The sequence below is a fragment of the Nanorana parkeri genome, unplaced genomic scaffold (assembly GCF_000935625.1).
Source record: "Nanorana parkeri isolate BGI_ZX_2015 unplaced genomic scaffold, ASM93562v1 scaffold121, whole genome shotgun sequence".
In the NCBI taxonomy this organism is placed as follows: Eukaryota; Metazoa; Chordata; class Amphibia; order Anura; family Dicroglossidae; genus Nanorana; species Nanorana parkeri.
Genome location: NW_017306389.1, coordinates 1,911,846 through 1,929,714, shown reverse-complemented (window position 1 = coordinate 1,929,714; position 17,869 = coordinate 1,911,846). Strand labels below are relative to the sequence as shown.

The window sequence follows — 17,869 nt, the reverse complement described above, 5'->3', positions numbered from 1 at the left end:
AGTTTCATGCTCCCAACTTTGTGGGAACAGTTTGGGGATGGCCCCTTCCTGTTCCAACATGACTGCGCACCAGTGCACAAAGCAAGGTCCATAAATACATGGATGAGTGAGTTTGGGGTGGAGGAACTTGACCGGCCTGCACAGAGTCCTGACCTCAACCCGATAGAACACCTTTGGGATAAATTAGAGCAGAGACTGCGAGCCCGGCCTTCTCATCCAACATCAGTACCTGACCTCACAAATGTGCTTCTAGAGGAATGGTCAAACATTCCCATAGACACACTCCTAAACCTTGTGGTCGCCTACCCAGAAGAGTTGAAGCTGTTATAGCTGCAAAGGGTGGGCCAACTCAATATTGAACCCTACGGACTAAGACTGGGATGCCATTAAAGTTCATGTGCGTGTAAAGGCAGGCGTCCCAATACTTTTGGCAATATAGTGTATATACAGAGCTGACATGTCACATTCGTTCAGGCTTTAAAAAACATTCACATTTGTTATCCGACTTATTATTCTCAATTCTTATAAGTCTTTTTTACACAAGATATTCTATTTCCCAGCTCCTGCTCTCTTGTACAGGTAGTTGGGGCACACCATATCACTTTACGTATGATGTGTGGAATTTATAAAAACTGGAGCAGACAGAATCTGGAGCAGTTGCCCATAGTAACCAATCAGCTTCTTTCTTCAGTTTTTTCAGCTAAGCTTAGAAAATGAAAGAGAGAAGCTGATAGATTGCCAGTTTAAAGTGTTTTTAAACCCTAACAAAAAAAACCTCTAATGTTTGTTTGCTTTACCATTTAAAGTGTTTGGTTATATCTGTTCGATAACTGAAAAAACACTTGTTGTCCCTGCCAAAAAGTCCAATGAGCTCTTAACTTTCTTTAGTGAGCTGACAATGCTGAACTAAAATCTTAGCCCATGTCTGTGATCTACAGAACACTACAGAACATCTCCCCTCTTTACTCCTAACGCTTCCATGCGAGGGTGACAATGCTGCTCTCCATAGATACAGTAAGTGAGCGTTGTCACCCTATTACAGAAAGGGTGTTTCTAGCAGAATCGTTTGCTGAAAAAATTAAAAGCCTAAAAAAGGAAACTACTGCAGCCACCACATCAAAAATCAGTAAGCTAATATACTGTATATTAAATTCCTGTTAGGTTCAGGGATGAATAGAGATCCAGTCGCTATGGTTGCTCTGCCTTATCACTAGTTTTTATTTTACACCTTACAGTGGTAGATCTTGCCTTTCTCTGTTGTATTACAGATTGTTCCTGCTGGGGGTTACAGTAGCATACACGTGTCCTTCACTCCTCTTATGCTCTCTGGAGTCACCAAGAAGGTAGAATGCAGTGGATATGCCCTGGGATTTCTAAACTTGGATGACAAGGTAAATGTATTTTCATTATTCTGGTTTTATTTATATGTCAGTGTTTGTGACTTTAAGCCGTTATGGATGCATCTAACTTTTATTGTACATTCTTCTCTCTGACTTTCAGTCAGCAAAACTTGTACCCGGGAGAGTAAAGCGGCAGCATGGATATGGGGTGGAACCAATCAAAATAGAGCTTCAGGCATTTGTGAAGCCAGCATTGTGAGTACAGACTCCTGGGACACTCTGTAGTCTGTTCAGGGTGTTATAAATTGTCAAGTAAAACACTTCAGTTAAACTGGCCATACACTGTGTGAATTCCAGCCAGTTCTTGTTAAACCGGCCAAAATTCGTTCACAACCCTGTCGGCACCCTTCTGTCTGGCATCCTTCGGTCAGAAAATCAAAGGAGCCGGATGGAAAATCTTCAGGCAACAGTTTGAGTATTCTGATTCTGAAAGCGTCGCACTCGCCACTCTGAGGATACAAAGAACACAGTGGGAGATTCATCTATCCATGCTATTCAGTGTGGATGGAAGAATCTGGTATATTTTGAGGAAAGTAAAAAATATAACAGTGTATGGCCAGCTTTATGTTCTATTTACCATTTAACCAGTTAACAGATATTAAATGGCTGTGATTTTGTTTTATATGCCATTACAATGTAGACACATAGTGCTATCAGTGCCTTAATCTTTTGATGTATGCGCACCATACCACAAAAATAATCCACTGATCGAAAGAGATTGGAGGAGCTGTTTTATCTACCAAATGTTTTGGAATTCTGCTCAGTCAGTCTTGAAATCTTTACTGAACCTTTAGTCCCATTTACACTAGCCTGGTCCACGGCAATGCAATAAACGTATTCATGTTAACACATGCTGCATCATGCAATAACAGGCAGCCCATTCATTTGTAGTAGCAGTGCAGTGAATAGCCATTACTGTCACCATTGGAGAGATTTCCAATGTCTTCCTGATCCCCTGACCCCACTCTCACCAGAACAGGGACAAAGACAGCAATAAAAACCAGACAGTGGTTGGCTCGAGTTGGGTTTTTGGGCTAAAAAATACACAAATATTACATTGTCTCCATATATTAATATGATTGCCTTGTTTTTATGAGCATTTCTGTTTTCTTGAACCATCACTTAAGAACTATAAGGTGTTGCTATAGTGAATTATTAGTCTTCTTCTTCTGCAGGCTCACCGTAGAAGTGGAAGAGGATGATGAGGAAGGGCTGGTGTTTTACTCTGTGGCAAGTGATCTCATCCCAAACAAGAAAACCTCTCCAGTTAGTATCAATTCTGATGTCTCTGATCACTGTTAGGTTTCATGCACCCAAATCTGTAGACACTAGGGATGCACCAAACTTTTGGCCTGCCGAAACATTTCGCCTGAAAATGGTGCTATAGGCAAAGTGCCGATAGTAAAATAAAAACAGCCGAAAATGTGCTGCATCCCTAGCTTCTCTCCTCCTTGCTGGGATCAGGCTGCAGGCTTCGGTCTGTATACCCTCCGATCCCTGCTGCCCCTGCCGACACAGGACACAGAGCCCGATCCAACTGCCGGTGGCCATCAGGAGGGGGAGAAGCTGTCAGGACTGACAGTGTCAGCGGGGAGGAGGAGAACTATGGGAAGGACGGAACAGTTCAGGATGGAGATATGTGAAATATTTGCTGATCCTTCCATGTGTTGCTCAAACATGGGTGTGATCCGTTCTGTTCACACCCATGTTTGTGAATAACTGAGGACATATTTAGTCATTGTGTCCCTAATTATGAATAAATAGGAAGTGTACTACATCACTTCCTGTTTATTCATGATCGTGGACATACTGATACTATATCCACAGGTTATGAATGGACAGGAGCACTCTGTATAGAGGATTCCTGTTCATTCATAACAGGGGCGACAGAAAAAGAGATTGAGGACTCTGTGTCCTCAATCTCTTTTTTTTATTTAAAAAGGGAAATATCAGGGGTCTATTTCTCCAAAGGTCCTAACAGTAAAGTAAAAAAAAAATCAAAACACAAAAAATTTAAAAATAATTGAAATAATTTTTAAAAGGTTGGAAAAAAAGTCATTTTTCGGTTTTGGTCAAATGTTAAAATTTCGGTTTCAGTCTTAAAATTTAATTCATAAAAGTTCTGCCGGACAGATGTAATTCGCAAAGCACTAGTCCCCCTAGATGGTGCTGGCGAGTATTGGCAATACACTTGTTAGCGCCACATAGGGATGCCAGTGCCGTGCAAATAGAGAACTTTTCTGAACACAAACTATTGGTGCTATATAAATCCCGTATAATAATAATAATGAACCCCCATGAGTTGAGGAAATGCAGATTGACTGATGAGATTTTCTGAGCAATGGCCCATTGTATCTAGTAGATGCAGTATGTCATTGCTGCCGCTTTCTGTCTATTACATGCTGAGAACATAGCAGCGTGTTTGTTGGTTAGCATGGTAAGACGTTGTTCTCATAGGCTTTGGCTTGTATCAGAGCAGTGTGTGCAGCAAGTTTTTCCAAACTATTTGTAAAGCTTTCAGCACGCTTCAAGCAGCTTTGTTGAAGTCTTTGGATTCATACTTGGAATGATTCCCCAATGACACGTAGGTGCTGAGCAGGAAGACATCAGATTCCATGAGTTCCCATGCTGTTATGTTTCCTCTATAGATATTAACTGACATTGCGACAACTCGGAACATGAAACTGATCAACTGCACAGAAACCCCTCTGTACTTCCGTCTGCTATTGTCCAACCCTTTCTCTGTTTCTGCCATTGATCCAAACAAAAGTGTCCGGACATCCCAGAGTGACCGTGAGGACCGTGGAGAGCAGATTGTGCTTCACCCACAACAAAATACATTGGTAAAGGAAATATATTATTTTAAAGCTATACATTTGCATGCCACTACCTGCATCTCCTTGTGCCTGACTGAAAATGTCGTTTTGTTTCTCTGCACCAATGTGATGTGATGTGAATGTTCAGGAAGTACACACCCAGTAAACGTATAAGATGATCTCTGGATTCTGGTTGCGGTGGCTTACACAAAGTGTTTGCAGGGTAGTATTAGTAATGCACTGATCATTGGCGTATGTTCTACAGGTGAAATTGTCCTTCTGCACCACTCTGGAACTGCTGACCTACCAACATCTTCCAGAGGATCAGATGCTGCCGGGAGTGAAGTTGCTGCAGTCAGAGAATGGAGAGAGGAGGCTGCACTTCTCCCAGCAGTTGCTGATAGAGTATAGTAATAATAGCACACAGGTATGTAGTTTCTTTCCTCTTCTCACTAAGAGAAACTGAATAGAGTAATAAAACAGTATATCATTTATAGCCTGAAGTATACCAGCTCACCTTATGACCCAGCATTGTGTTTATCTCTGCAGCAAGTGGCACTAAGTGCATACATCACAGTGCCAGTGCTACAGCTTTCAAGTGACACAGTGGATTTTGGTACATGCTTTGTTGGACAGACAAGGACACGAGAGGTTTTTCTTCTCAATAAAAGTGGATCAAAGAGCTACTGGACGGCTCTGCTGGGTAAACTATGTATATCAGTAAATTATGCTAATACTTATAATTATGTGCTGGTCACGGCTGCTTTTTACCTTAGGATGATGACTTGTGGAGGGAAGTTGCCTTTCTCTGACTCCTGAGCTGCATGGTGGTCGCAGGGTAATGGCATCATTTGGTTACCCCGAACTTCTATATGCCTTAGAGTTAGGAGAATGTCAGATTCCTTCTGGGGATTTATATAGAAGAAATTACCTTGGTCACCAATAATGTGAACCTTAATGTACATTGTTGGGGAATAGATTCCTTTGTCCCTAGCAATAACTTTTTTTATATCTTAAAAAGAAATAAAATATATTACACATCTGCTGATCCTGCTGGTCCCCATCATTCTGTTTCCTTCTGACCAAGCAAGGCATGGCAGCAGATCAGTCCTTGGTGGTTAGTGTGTGTCTGTGCCTTCTGAATGGGAGCCTGCACTCCTGTGGTCAGAAGGCTGCTGACACACTGCCCACCCTGCCTTTTGCCCAAGAGATACAGAGCACTGTGCCTGTGCTCCCCTGGTCAGAAGGCTGGTGAAACAGCCCCCTCGCCCCCACCCCTGCCTCACTCAGCCCTATTTTCTGATTGGGAGCTACTTCTGGGGAAGTATTCTGCTCAGGTTGACTGGCCAGATGCTGTGCCTTGGGGCAAGCCACATGCTCTTCGCAAGAGTGATAAGACAGGAGTGATTGTGGTCATGTAACCACCCGAAAAAGAGAGCTTTTAAAGGTAATTGATGCAAATTTGTATACAGTAATGTGACGTTTTAGAGTTATCTTATGTGAGTGATGTGATTGCCTGGTTCAGCAGAGTATACGTCACAGATACTTGAAGCCTCAACCACACTGTTAAAACAAATTCATGGTAAACTTTTCCACTTACAGAGCTAGGTTATTTTTCTTTTAAATAAATATTAATGTATTTTAATGGTATCTATCTACCAGTAGCTGCCTCATTTCCCACCCTCGGCTTATATTCGGGTCAATACTTTTTCCCAGTTTTTTTTGCTAAAATTAGGTACCTCGGCTTATATTCGGGATGACTTATACTCGAGTATATACGGTATATTCACTCATGTGTCCAAAACCTAATCACAAATACTAACTAAAGTGAAAAAACCTGATTCATTATCCAGAAACCATAGAACACCTGAGCTTCACAGTGATCATCAGTAAAAATAAAGGTAAAAAATGAAAAGTGGAAATACACGTCGTTTTGACTTACTGCCACTCCAGAAAGCATACACTTAGTTCTCAATTCACAAAATGTAAAAATGTGGATTAGGAACAATACAAATGTGTATATATTCACTGAATGTTTGTTTAGACGGATGCCTCAATAAGTGTATCCTATCTGGACTGATTTGACCTCAGTGTCTGCAGGAGAGGATGCTAGATGGAGAAAATAATGAACTCATCAATCATAATAGTAAGACATTAAGAATTCAGTCCCAGTGGGCCTCTGGTACCTAATATAAAGATGCAAAAAAACTCCTTCCTGGATAATCTCCTTAATACACCCCTCCCCTGACACTTAAATGAGGATGTTCTATGCCATAAATAGTTCTATACTGGGATCATGGCAAATAAAGTGTTTAGCTAAACTAGTTGGCTTATTGGTAATAATGAAACCTGTCCTTCAAATGAGGCAAAATGCTACCAACATTTTTTACATTACATATCCTTCAAGTTATCAACTAAATCAAATTCTTAGTACTGCAGTTTATGTAAATTCCTATACTACGGATTAAGGAAAATAGATTTCTAGAAACAAACACGTAATGGCAACAACATTGGCACATGTTGTGTTCATATTTGAAGGTTCTTGTGTCCCAGCCATGTGTGTTCTTGTCGTCCCTTCAACTACACGTAAGCTGGCCATACACCTTACAATTATCTGCAGATTTTCTGTGATCAGATGGAAAAGGTGCAACTGATTCCTCCATCTACACTTAAAGTGACATTTAAACCCTTAGATTTTTTGACATAAACCAATACTGTAATGTGTGGCTTACTCTAATCCATGGTTGTTTCCCTTCTCTTTGCTGCTCTTCCTTTTAAATCCTCATGTCTTCTCATGCTTGGGGAGAACTTCCCTTTTCAGCTCAGGGCCTCTTCCTGTAGTGCTGGCTCAGGTTTCAAGCTATACAAACGTATACACAGACACCGTGTATCCATTCCTGAGACAAGGCAGTCTGCTGCAAAACAGAAGTTCTGCCCAGCATGAGAAGAGAGAAGGATGTTAAAAAATCTGAGGGTTTAATGTCACTTTAACTGTGTGGATGGAGTAATCTCCACCTGGGCCAATCTGTTGCACTTTTTCCACCTGACCACAGAAAATCTGCAGATAAGGTGTATGGGCACCTTAAGGAATACATATCTGCCAAAAGTTGGGGGTTTCTTGGCTACCACCTTATTATTTCCTGAAAGTATTTCAGCATAATCTGTGTTCTTCAACAAAATAGGTCATTGGTTACACACATAAATGTTGATTTCTATTTCTACTTTTCATTTTTATTTCTGATCACTGTTAAGCTCACAAGTTCTGTGGTTATTAGATGATTAAAGTGACACTAAACTCAGGAGTTAAATTATAAAAATGCCTTCAAGTCCCTTAACTATTAACAAACATGTATCTTATTTATGTATCCCTCGGCTGTAGATCCTCAAATCATCTCGGAATTCATACTGACACTGTCCTTCCTTCTGGAGGGTGGCTACTTTTCTTCCCCATGGTCCCTGTGTGTGTTGTAAAGTAGTCACCACCCCATACTCGCTCCTGTGATAGAATATAATCTTACTACAATTTAGTAAACTATACGTGAGATTGTAGTCCATCATAGGCGCGAATGATACACAAATAAATTACATTTTTGTTAATAGTGAAGGTATTTGAATGCATTTTTAGGATTTAATCCTGAGTTTAGTGTCACTTTAATCTCGGTTTTCTATGTAGTTATTATTAGTGAGTAGGTGTTGTTTGGACACATGAGTGAATATAACTGCAGATCATTCCTGATTTTGTTTGCCATATTATTAAGGGCAGCAGCACGACACACATCAAGGCATCTATGTGCTTTTTGTTGGAATAAAGACTTATTGACCTCATGTGCGGACTCCTCTTATGTTTGTGATTAATGCATCACGTTGGTGTGAATAGGTCCTACTTGATTGCATTGATATTCTCAGGTCCGTGTATTTTTCTTTCACTGGAACATACCATAAAATACAGGTCAATGCACAGTTTATGTACATCTATTGCACTTGTCAGGACAGCTCTGTATCAGCTGAGAAGAAGGTATGTTGTGTGGTGTGGAGACAAACAGGATGCTGGCTCTGTTTGTTGGTGACAACCTGCTAATGTAATAATGTGTAACAGTGTGCTTATTGGTCTATTTTAGACAAACAAGAAAGACACAGCAAAACGGAGGTGTTTTCTATCTCTCCCACCAGTGGGGTGCTGGAGGCTCATGTCAGCCACACATCGGCCAGTAAAGAGATGTTACTGGTCACCTTCACAGCAAGGTAGGGAGACATAATGGGAGGTGTGTGTGGCACCAGCAACTACAAACTGCCAATGGCAGAACAGCATTTGTCATAGAGTCATAAATCATACACTGTGATGCACAGATTTCAGCTGGCTTCAAATACAAGTGATCATTACAATGTCTTTAGATAAGCACTAGAATAATAAGACTAGAATAATAAACAAATATTTTGGTCTTCACTCCGAGCCACAAGAATAAACTTCATTAACTCTTCAAAATGGAACAGAAAGTGGTATGTCACGGTCAGCCAGAATATTTGTCCCTCCCATAATAAATTGTGCACAAACCCCTACTTGTCTTACAGCAAAATGGTTTGACTCAAAATAAATCCTAAATCAAGAACACGAAACACAAAATGTACACTGTTTCCAGATTGTATAAGCAAAGCAGAGAATGTCATTTTTATGTATAGCGGCCTCACGTCTGTGAAGGTTTTTAGGCTTTAATGTGACAAAAACTTGAAATGACTTCAAGTGACTTCAGAATATTTATAATGTCATTTTGTTGTTCTCTATGTTCCTCAGGACAAACACTGACTATGAGACAGCGGTGACGGTGCACGGAATGCTGGGAGAGAAGCCGCAGAGACTAATTATTAGAGGGCGAGGATCCTATGATGAAAAATATGAAGCTCTGCTGAATGCATAGCTCCCCATTCTAATCTACATCACTATGCTAAAGGATAAATACGTCTAAAAGTACGTATAATGTGCTGTATATATTAAAGCACATTGTACGTACTTTTACATGTATTTATTTTTGTACCTATTACTGAGGCTGTATGGAGCAATACTCTCAATGTCCAGCCTAGTACTACAGGTCACCAGTACCAAAGAAGAAGGAATATTTCTGATATACAGAGCTCATTAAGTGGGGAAAAAAGACTAATTCCCATCAGGAGCTCAACTTCTCACATTTCTTGCAGGTATTGTCTAAAGCTGGCCATACACCTATAGATTATCTGCAGATTTTCTATAGATATTCTATAGGTGTGTGGCCAGCTGAGGGGAAGGCAATCAACCATCATGAGCACATATATTTATATAAATATATACACCTGACCCTCAAATAATCTTGATAATAAAACTGTTAGATAATTTATTACATTAGTCTGTTACTCTGACTTTGTGTTTAGTATAGTATAAAACGCAGCAGTGGTCAGACAATAATGAGAGCCCTCTATATATCAAGCTTTTGTTTCAATGGCAGAATTTTGCAGGGGAATTTTCACTTTGCTTAGTAAATGAGGTGAAGCTCTGCTGACTCCCATCATCCAATCATCTGCAAGCAAAATGCTGGTTTTTTTTTTCCTTCCATGTGATCAGGTGTTCTTTGCAAAGTGAATTTTCACCATATTCACTAAGCTAAGGGAACATTCCCCTGCAATGTGAGCAGCCTATTTGTCTGGTATGTCAAACCCAATGTCACTGTATACAATATATACGCATAGGGGGGAATTTATCAAAACTGGAGCAGCTGTGCATGGCAACCAGCTGTGCATAGCAACCAATCAGCTTCTCCACATCTACTCTAGATTTTGTCTGCTCCAGTTTTGATAAATTCCCTTCATAATATTGTTTATGATTTCTATTTGCAGAGTGATTGAAATCGTGCAATATCGGTGCTAAAGCATTATTGGGACTTAACTACTAAAGCTGACACTTCTTTCCCAGTAATTATCAGGAACAATTGAAGCGCTTCCCATATAAGATTCCATTCTACTGCTTCTTCTATTACGCATGTGCAGATACATTTGGCCCAATGTTTGGTGCAAGACAGTGTAATGATTCGTTTATTTTAGGAAGGAAACGCAGGACATGGAGAAAAACCATACAGGCACAGTCTGTCCTTACACAGCGTTAAAGACCTACAAGCATTGTATGTTAATGAGAGGAAGTTCAGTTTGTCCCTCAGTACTGGGGAATGTACAAGGGGGACAATGTGAGTGGCACCGTGTACAAAGGCTGTCACTAAGGAGGTGGGACCCGGGCTTCAGCAGCCAGACTATTACAGCCAGCGACTGAGAAGCAGGGTGGAAAACCGGTCCTTGGGACAGAGGACGTGTACGATCTGGGAGGGCCCACAGGGAGTCTGACAGGAATCTTGAGAAGGTCTGGGTACCATGGCTACCTGGGCCAGATCAGGGCGATGAGAGTCCGTGGAATGCCCTCTATCTCAATCCAGCAGGGCAGGTGAGCAACCCAAAGGGACGCTGTGCAGACTCAATAATGGCACACAGGTGATAATAGATATTGGGTGTTCAAAAAATGGTGCTTGCCCCTTCCCTCTGCCATTTTGCACCCAAACGTTTTGCAGCTCAATCTCCTGATTTAACGCCATAGGCGCCATGTGTGCTACACCCTGCCCCATCCAGATAGCCTTTGCCCTCCCGGTGGGCAAACTTCCTATGGAGTATTCAGGGACAGGATTCCACAAGATGTGCACTGCGACCTTGGACCTGTAAAGCATTATGCAGCTAACCCACACGTTGCACCACATGTAAGCAACCTCGGCACTCCAGCTGTGGTGGATGGGATTTGTAGTTTCATCACAGCTGGCGGGCTGATGTTGCCTACCCCTGCATTACACCAAAAGGTATCTAGCAGAGCGCCTCAGCAGGGCCCATTGACCTAACGGTACATTATAGGCCGGTCCTGTTTCTCCCTTAAAAGAAGAAAAAGAGAAGATGTTCATCTTTTAGGACAATAGCAAAAAACTGGAGGATGATGGAAGTGGGAGGAGTTATACTAGGCTGTCCTTGCAGCTTCCCTTCCCAGTGTTCATTCTCCTGAATTCTACTCTCTCTACTCATCCTGTGGCTTCTAATGTACGTTCCTAAAGAAGGACTGATATTAAAGTGAGATTAAAGTGCCCCCCCCCCATGCTGCTTTAAGGACTTACCTTAAAAGATGCCTCATGATCCGATCATCTTCTTCCTTCCACTTGTATTCAGGAGTCCCTCCAGCGCTGGTGCCGGTCTCTGATCCAGCGCAGACTCCTGGGGTCCCATGGTGTCTGTCTGCGTGCACTGACTTACCCTGTGTCTCTCCTCTTCTCTCGGCCAAAGATCTCTACTGCGCATGCGCCCGCCCCATGTTCCTTTGCGGCCACTCGAGAATCTTCGGATGGGAGCGAGCGGTGGAGACACAGGTAAGTTTTTACCTATTTGGTAACTTTAAAAAAAAATGTTTTTACATATATCTCCTGCTTGCCAGCAGTATATACAGTTGTGCTCATATGTGTACATACCCTGGCAGAATTTATGATTTCCTGGATATTTTTCAGAGAATATGAATGATAACACGAAAACCTTTCTGTCACTCATGGGTAGTGTTTGGCTGAAGCCATTTATTATCAATCAACTGTGTTTACTCTTTTCCAATCATAATGACAACAGAAACTACCCAAATGACCCTGATCAAGAGTTCACATACCCCAGTTCTTATTTCTTGCAACAGCCACACCACGTTTTCAGAGTCCTGTATTTCACCTGAAGTTATTTGTGGGTTTTTCTTTGCATCCCGAACAATTGTCCTGGCAGTTGTGGCTGACAGTTTAGTTGGTCTACCCGACCGTGGTTTGGTTTCAACAGAACCCCTCATGTTCCACTTCTTGATTAGAGTTTGAACACTGCTGATTGGCATTCTCAATTCTTTGGATATCTTTTTATATCCCTTTCCTGTTCTATACAGTTCAACTACCTTTTCCCGCAAGGCCTTTGACAATTCTTTTGCTTTCCCCAATACTCAGAATCCAGACACGTCAGTGCAGCACTGGATGAAGGATGCAAGGGTCTGTCAGGAGGCCAGAAACTCATTGGCCTTTTATACACACACACACTGATAACATGCATACAGGTTGACACACAAAGGGGCGTGAATGGCTATTAAAGGGAACCATCCTCACCTGTGATCTGTTTGCATGTAATCAGGCCAAAATCACCAGGGTATGTAAACTTTTGATCAGGGTCATTTGGGTAGTTTCTGTTGTCATTATGATTGGAAAAGAGTAAACACAGTTGATTGATAATAAATGGCTTCAGCCAAACACTACCCATGAGTGACAGGTTTTCGTGTTATCAGACAGGGATGGTTTCCATTTTCTGGTATTGTCTATTGAGAAATATTTTATTTCTTATCCTGCCTGTATAGTATATAGAGAGAGGAGGCGTCTCCTGAACGCAATACTGGAAGATTTGTTGCTCACATTTGGTCGTATGGAGCATGCCCCACCTTTGTCCCTGTTATCTATCCCTCTAGCCCTCTCTGCTCTCATACTTATAGCTCCATGCTCCTCCAATGTGGCTCCTCTCTTCCTGCTGCCTGCCGCACTCTTCTACTCCTCTATGGTCGCTCCATTCTGCCCCAGAGGTGAAGACTTGAGCACAACGTTTACTGTGAATTTGTATACTAGAAAAGCAGAATTTGATTGGGACAGAAATCATTATGTACGATCGTATTTCTGCATTAACTATAGTATCAGTAGAAAGGAAATATAAAAGCTTTATGAAATGTATACTGCAGTCTCATGATACCATAACCCAACACATTACACAGAAAAATCCAACTATTTGGGATGTTTTCAAATTTACATTTATTTAAAAAAATTCTTGATTACAAAGGATAAAAATATATAAACAATAATTGACATTTTAAAATGCTAAATTGTGATCTCTGGATTTACAATAGAATATTTATGAGTTGTCCTGCTATCAGGGAACAAGTTTCTCTTTGTACAGGCATATGTGTCTACAGCTCAGCTATATACAAGGCAATTCATCTTTGGTATGTAGCAAGTGATTTTCTGTCCTTTCATTGAGGTGTCGGTGCTCCTATCAAGCCGTAGATGATCGGCTGCCGTGAGAAATGAAAAATCAATTTGCTCGGCTTTAGTCGACATCATAGAGAGCCCAAGTTTTTGGGTCAGAACACAATGAGTGTTCTGAATGTCTTATTTCCATAGATTATCACAGCTGTTCCGGAATTCCATGTGTCACATGGAACCCACTGCGTATACAATGAGCATGTTTTGCACGTGCGGCAATAAATAGACGTACTTCTATCTTTGGAGTGCCGGTGTCCATACCTTTTTGTATAACTGGACGGTAGCCATCCGTCGACTGCCGATGCACCCAACTATTCTTATTATGGATAAGCGATCAGGAGTGCAATGGGTATATGGATTGTACATGGAACCCACTAACACCTTTTTTTCTGGTGACAATTATTGCTCATTCAATGCAATTTAATAGTTTAATAGGTAAAAACAAAATACAGGTTTAGCATCTACTACTATCTGTAGGGCCTTCGTTGCTCTGATAGGGTAATATGTCATTTCAGACCCTACACCTAGAAACATACACTTGGAAACCTGTGTTATGGTACAAATCACACTTTAGCATTGTAGTAACGTGCATTGTGGTGCCATTTATTTTGAATGGCACCGCAACACACTAAGGCAACACAGCTCCAATGCACAAGGGTGGCAAAGCAACACAATGCATAGTAACGCACTACCAGATAAAATGCTGCATGTACTTTTTTTGTGCATTCTTGTGCTTTGGCAGCCCATTCAAAATATATCTGCTGCCTTCACACATGACACAATGCACATTAGCAAACGAGGACGGCAAAGCATGAATGAGCACTAAGGGAAGTATGTAGGCTGCTATCTGACTTCTCCCCAAAACAAGTATGCAGATGTTGTATTCTGATTCAAATTGGACTTTACTTGCTGCACGCTAGTTCCATTTGGAGACTCAGAAAGTATTTGAGCCAGAAAGAGTCATTTTCAGAAAGGTTAGCAAAGGCACCAGACCCCAGCATTGTCAGGCGTGGAGGGGGGGGCGTGCCCAAGCTTATGGAAATACTGACTTCCTGAAAGTCAATATCAAGATCTTATGCAGTCGCATGCAGCACGGTAAACTAGAGGGCAGCATGTCTACTCCGTTTATAGCTGAAGCAAGTCAAAGTATACATAACATTTTTATAGAAAAGCAGCAATTGTTCACTTGTCGTTACACATTTTGTAACTCCTTGGATAACACTTTTGTATAAAGGATGTCATAGCTGTAGTTATAACACATAAGCATCAATCTTAATTTACTAGCATTTTGCTGAAAGTAATTATTAAGACCTCCAATCAATCTAAATCAGATTGGTCTCTTTAAGGTGGAGTGGGGCAACCCCCACCGCATGCCTAAGACATTTGAGGACCCTGTTGGGGAGATCTCCCCCACCCTGGAATAGTAGTAGTAGGCGGTTACAGCTGAGGCCTTGCTAGCTGAGCTGCTGTTGTTACCAGCCCTAGGGAATTTTTCACCTTTCTGTTCACTGTTTTAATGTGTATTTTTTAAATTAATAGCGTTATGGAAATAACATTGTAAGGAAGAGAAGATGGGTGTCCACCCTGCCTGACCTATCATTGTCACTGGCCATAGGCCATAAATATTCTGACATTCCACTAGATCAGAGGTTCTCAACCTGTATAACCTCAGGACCCGCATTTGTCCTTGGTCATTAGATCACGACCCAAGTCGCACCGCACTGGAACGCACAGCATTGCAATACCGCATTTCCCGATGCAAGCGATCACACTGTGGGTGGGAGGAGTTTGGGGTTCTATTCAAATGAATTGCAATGCAACGCACCTCCCACACCAGTACGAACAGTAGGTACGATTGCGTGGTAGTTTGCAATTAAAACACTGACAGACACACACAACCACAGACTCACAGACATTCTCACACACACACACACTCCCCAAAAATTGTTAGGGGTTCAGTGTGGGCTGCATCCATATGTGCATTGCTCCCTTGCACTCCCTGTAGAGGATCCGGGAGCCAAAATGTGACGTCACTCTGGTCAGGTGGGGTAGCTGTAAGCAATGTACGTATGGATGGAGCTCCCTCGCAGCCCAACCTCCAGCCCACCCCACCTCAAGCTGACACTCGGCGCCGGGCAGCATATTTTGAATGGTTGCTTGGCGCGAGAACTGACAGTACTGCGCTACGGGGTAAGCTGAGGAGCCTCTCGCCTAGTGCAGTGGAAGGTATGCAGCCACCCACTGAACATGGGTCACGACCCACCTGTTGAGAACCACGGCACTAGAGGACGAGTCATCCAGCACTTTTGTTTCCTATTCCGATATTGATAGTCACTTATCTATAAGTAATGATGATACAGAAGGGCTGTATGACCCGCCTTCAAGTCCATTGTCAGAATATAAGGAGCTAACTAAGGCCAGTGACAATGGCCAGTCATGAAAGATGGACGCACACCTTCTCTCCGACATTATTTACTTATTTGTTTAGTTCATTTTAACTATACACATCAAAGAGGATGATGAAAGAAGAAAACGCACAACGGTTAGAATTAAGCTTCTCTTTTTCCCATTGTAATCTCCCTTTTCTAAATCCTCACAGCAATAAAGTACAAGCAACCCAAAACACATTGTCACATAATACATAACTCCTATTTTATTATCAGAAGTGAAGAACATGTCGGTTTGGTCACTGATGCATATAAAATTGTCTTTCATATTCAGGGACTCACTCAAATAATAATCTCAGTCTGAGTTCATTGACCCCACTCTCAGTCTGAAAGGACATGTACAGAATGTATTTGGGTCAATTATGAAAGGAAATATTTACAAAAAATGTGGCATTGCCCATTGCTGTAAGGACGAATCCAGCCATAAGGCTAAATAAAAGGCTGATCTACATATACAATATAGAAGGACTCTTTTACCTGCCAATTACTTTTAACGTATTCACGTGCTTTGGTGATCCCCCCACACCTGCATGGCATGAATGTGACTCCACTTTCAAAGGTGTACAATTTTGGATGCCACTGCCCTACCCCTTGCCTTACCTATACACTACACGTTGAATCACCACACTGCTTACACTCATCTGGAGCTTCTTCCTTCCTATAAGCACATCCAAGTCCCCCGTCACTTCCCTTCAGCTTACAGAGCATTTATCTTGGGGCTGGATTGAATTTATTTTATGCAGACATAAAAATTTCTCCTGCAGTCAGCGTCACTTATCATAAAGGGCCCAAACTCAATGGGACGTTCAGGTTTAAAAGCACTACAAGCCTTGCCATGAAGACAACCCGCAAGCAATGTTGCCCTAGCTACACCTGAATGAAGATGCCGTAATGAACAAGCTCTGCCACTTGTTTTGTGTGATTATGTTCATTAAAACTAATGCTGGAATATGTTATTGGAGGCAATATGCTGTCTTTATATTAACAGCTGCTTTTTAACTGTATGGGCCAACCAACAAGAGAAAGGAGAGATGGCTTCATGTTTCTTGAAGTCTTGTGACTCCTCTCAACATCCCTTTCACCCCTTTTCCCCTACAGTTCTGTTGCTGAATCTAGCCGCAAATGATCAGCAATGGTCAAAAGAGGGAAACCAAATGTAAAAAATGATCACAGTTTGTGAACGCTGAGACTTGGTGCTGCCTCCTGTAACATTGCTTCCATTATTATGGTACACGCAGTCCTGCTCACGAGGTCTTACGTTCCAAAAACAAACCAATATGTGAGCTCTGAAGCAGGTAAATCGGTTAGAGATGAACAAGTCATTATTGGGAACTGATTCTGCTACAGCACGACGTTACTCATATCTAACCTGCAAGGCAATGTGGAACATGACATAATAAAAGGGCACTTATCTTCCTCATGGTCAGTGGTCTGTATTAGGACATGCTTCCCCCTCCTGTGGTATATAAATATATTACTTAATAGAAGAAAATTGATAGTGCAAAGATCAGGTACAGTTACTTATGTCTCATTAATAGAAATAGGATTTGATCTTTGGCGATGCCCTAATATATACTGAATGACTGATCCAGTGCTATTTCTCATCTAGTGCTCCCTTTCATAATTGTTTAATATATAAAAAGTTATCATATATACATTTTCTTCATTTACACTTGTAAGGAAATTCTTTGTTTTTGCCTTTGGTTGACTGTATAATAAATTAACTTTTCCAGCAATGTGCTGGTGTAATGGAATGGATCCGTAAACGGAAAATGTGTGAAAGAAATCTAGACAGCTATAGTGAGTCTCACAATTATGCAGCAAGAATGGGGCTGATGTATGACAAGGGTGCTAACAAGAACGTTTCTTTTTGCCCAAAGTAACCTATCAGAATCAGAATCCTTGTTTCGTTTTCAAAGGCAGAAATGACAATGTGAAGTTGAAAGGTTGCTACGGGCAACAAGAAATGATTTAGCATGTTCTTCATAGACAAGTTCTGGTGTGTAAGTATTCCATACTTCGAAGTGGCGCAATTCATTTATACCAAAATCATAAGATCTTTGACAGGAGTCGGGTATCTGTAATGATCTGATATGTTTGCCTTTGCACAACACACG

General features: G+C 41.5%; 1 protein-coding gene across 1 annotated transcript in view; it reads left to right on the top strand.

Moving 5' to 3' along the window:
- DLEC1 (deleted in lung and esophageal cancer 1) overlaps positions 1-9,133 on the top strand; it is an 82,977-nt gene extending 73,844 nt beyond the window's left edge. The window contains exons 32-39 of the mRNA XM_018553479.1: positions 1,269-1,391; positions 1,501-1,595; positions 2,576-2,666; positions 4,049-4,243; positions 4,482-4,643; positions 4,766-4,919; positions 8,335-8,458; positions 9,006-9,133. Coding sequence (XP_018408981.1) covers positions 1,269-1,391; positions 1,501-1,595; positions 2,576-2,666; positions 4,049-4,243; positions 4,482-4,643; positions 4,766-4,919; positions 8,335-8,458; positions 9,006-9,129 — 1,068 coding nt within the window. The 3' untranslated portion in view covers positions 9,130-9,133. The remainder of the gene's footprint in view (positions 1-1,268; positions 1,392-1,500; positions 1,596-2,575; positions 2,667-4,048; positions 4,244-4,481; positions 4,644-4,765; positions 4,920-8,334; positions 8,459-9,005) is intronic.
- The last annotated feature ends 8,736 nt before the right edge of the window (positions 9,134-17,869 follow it).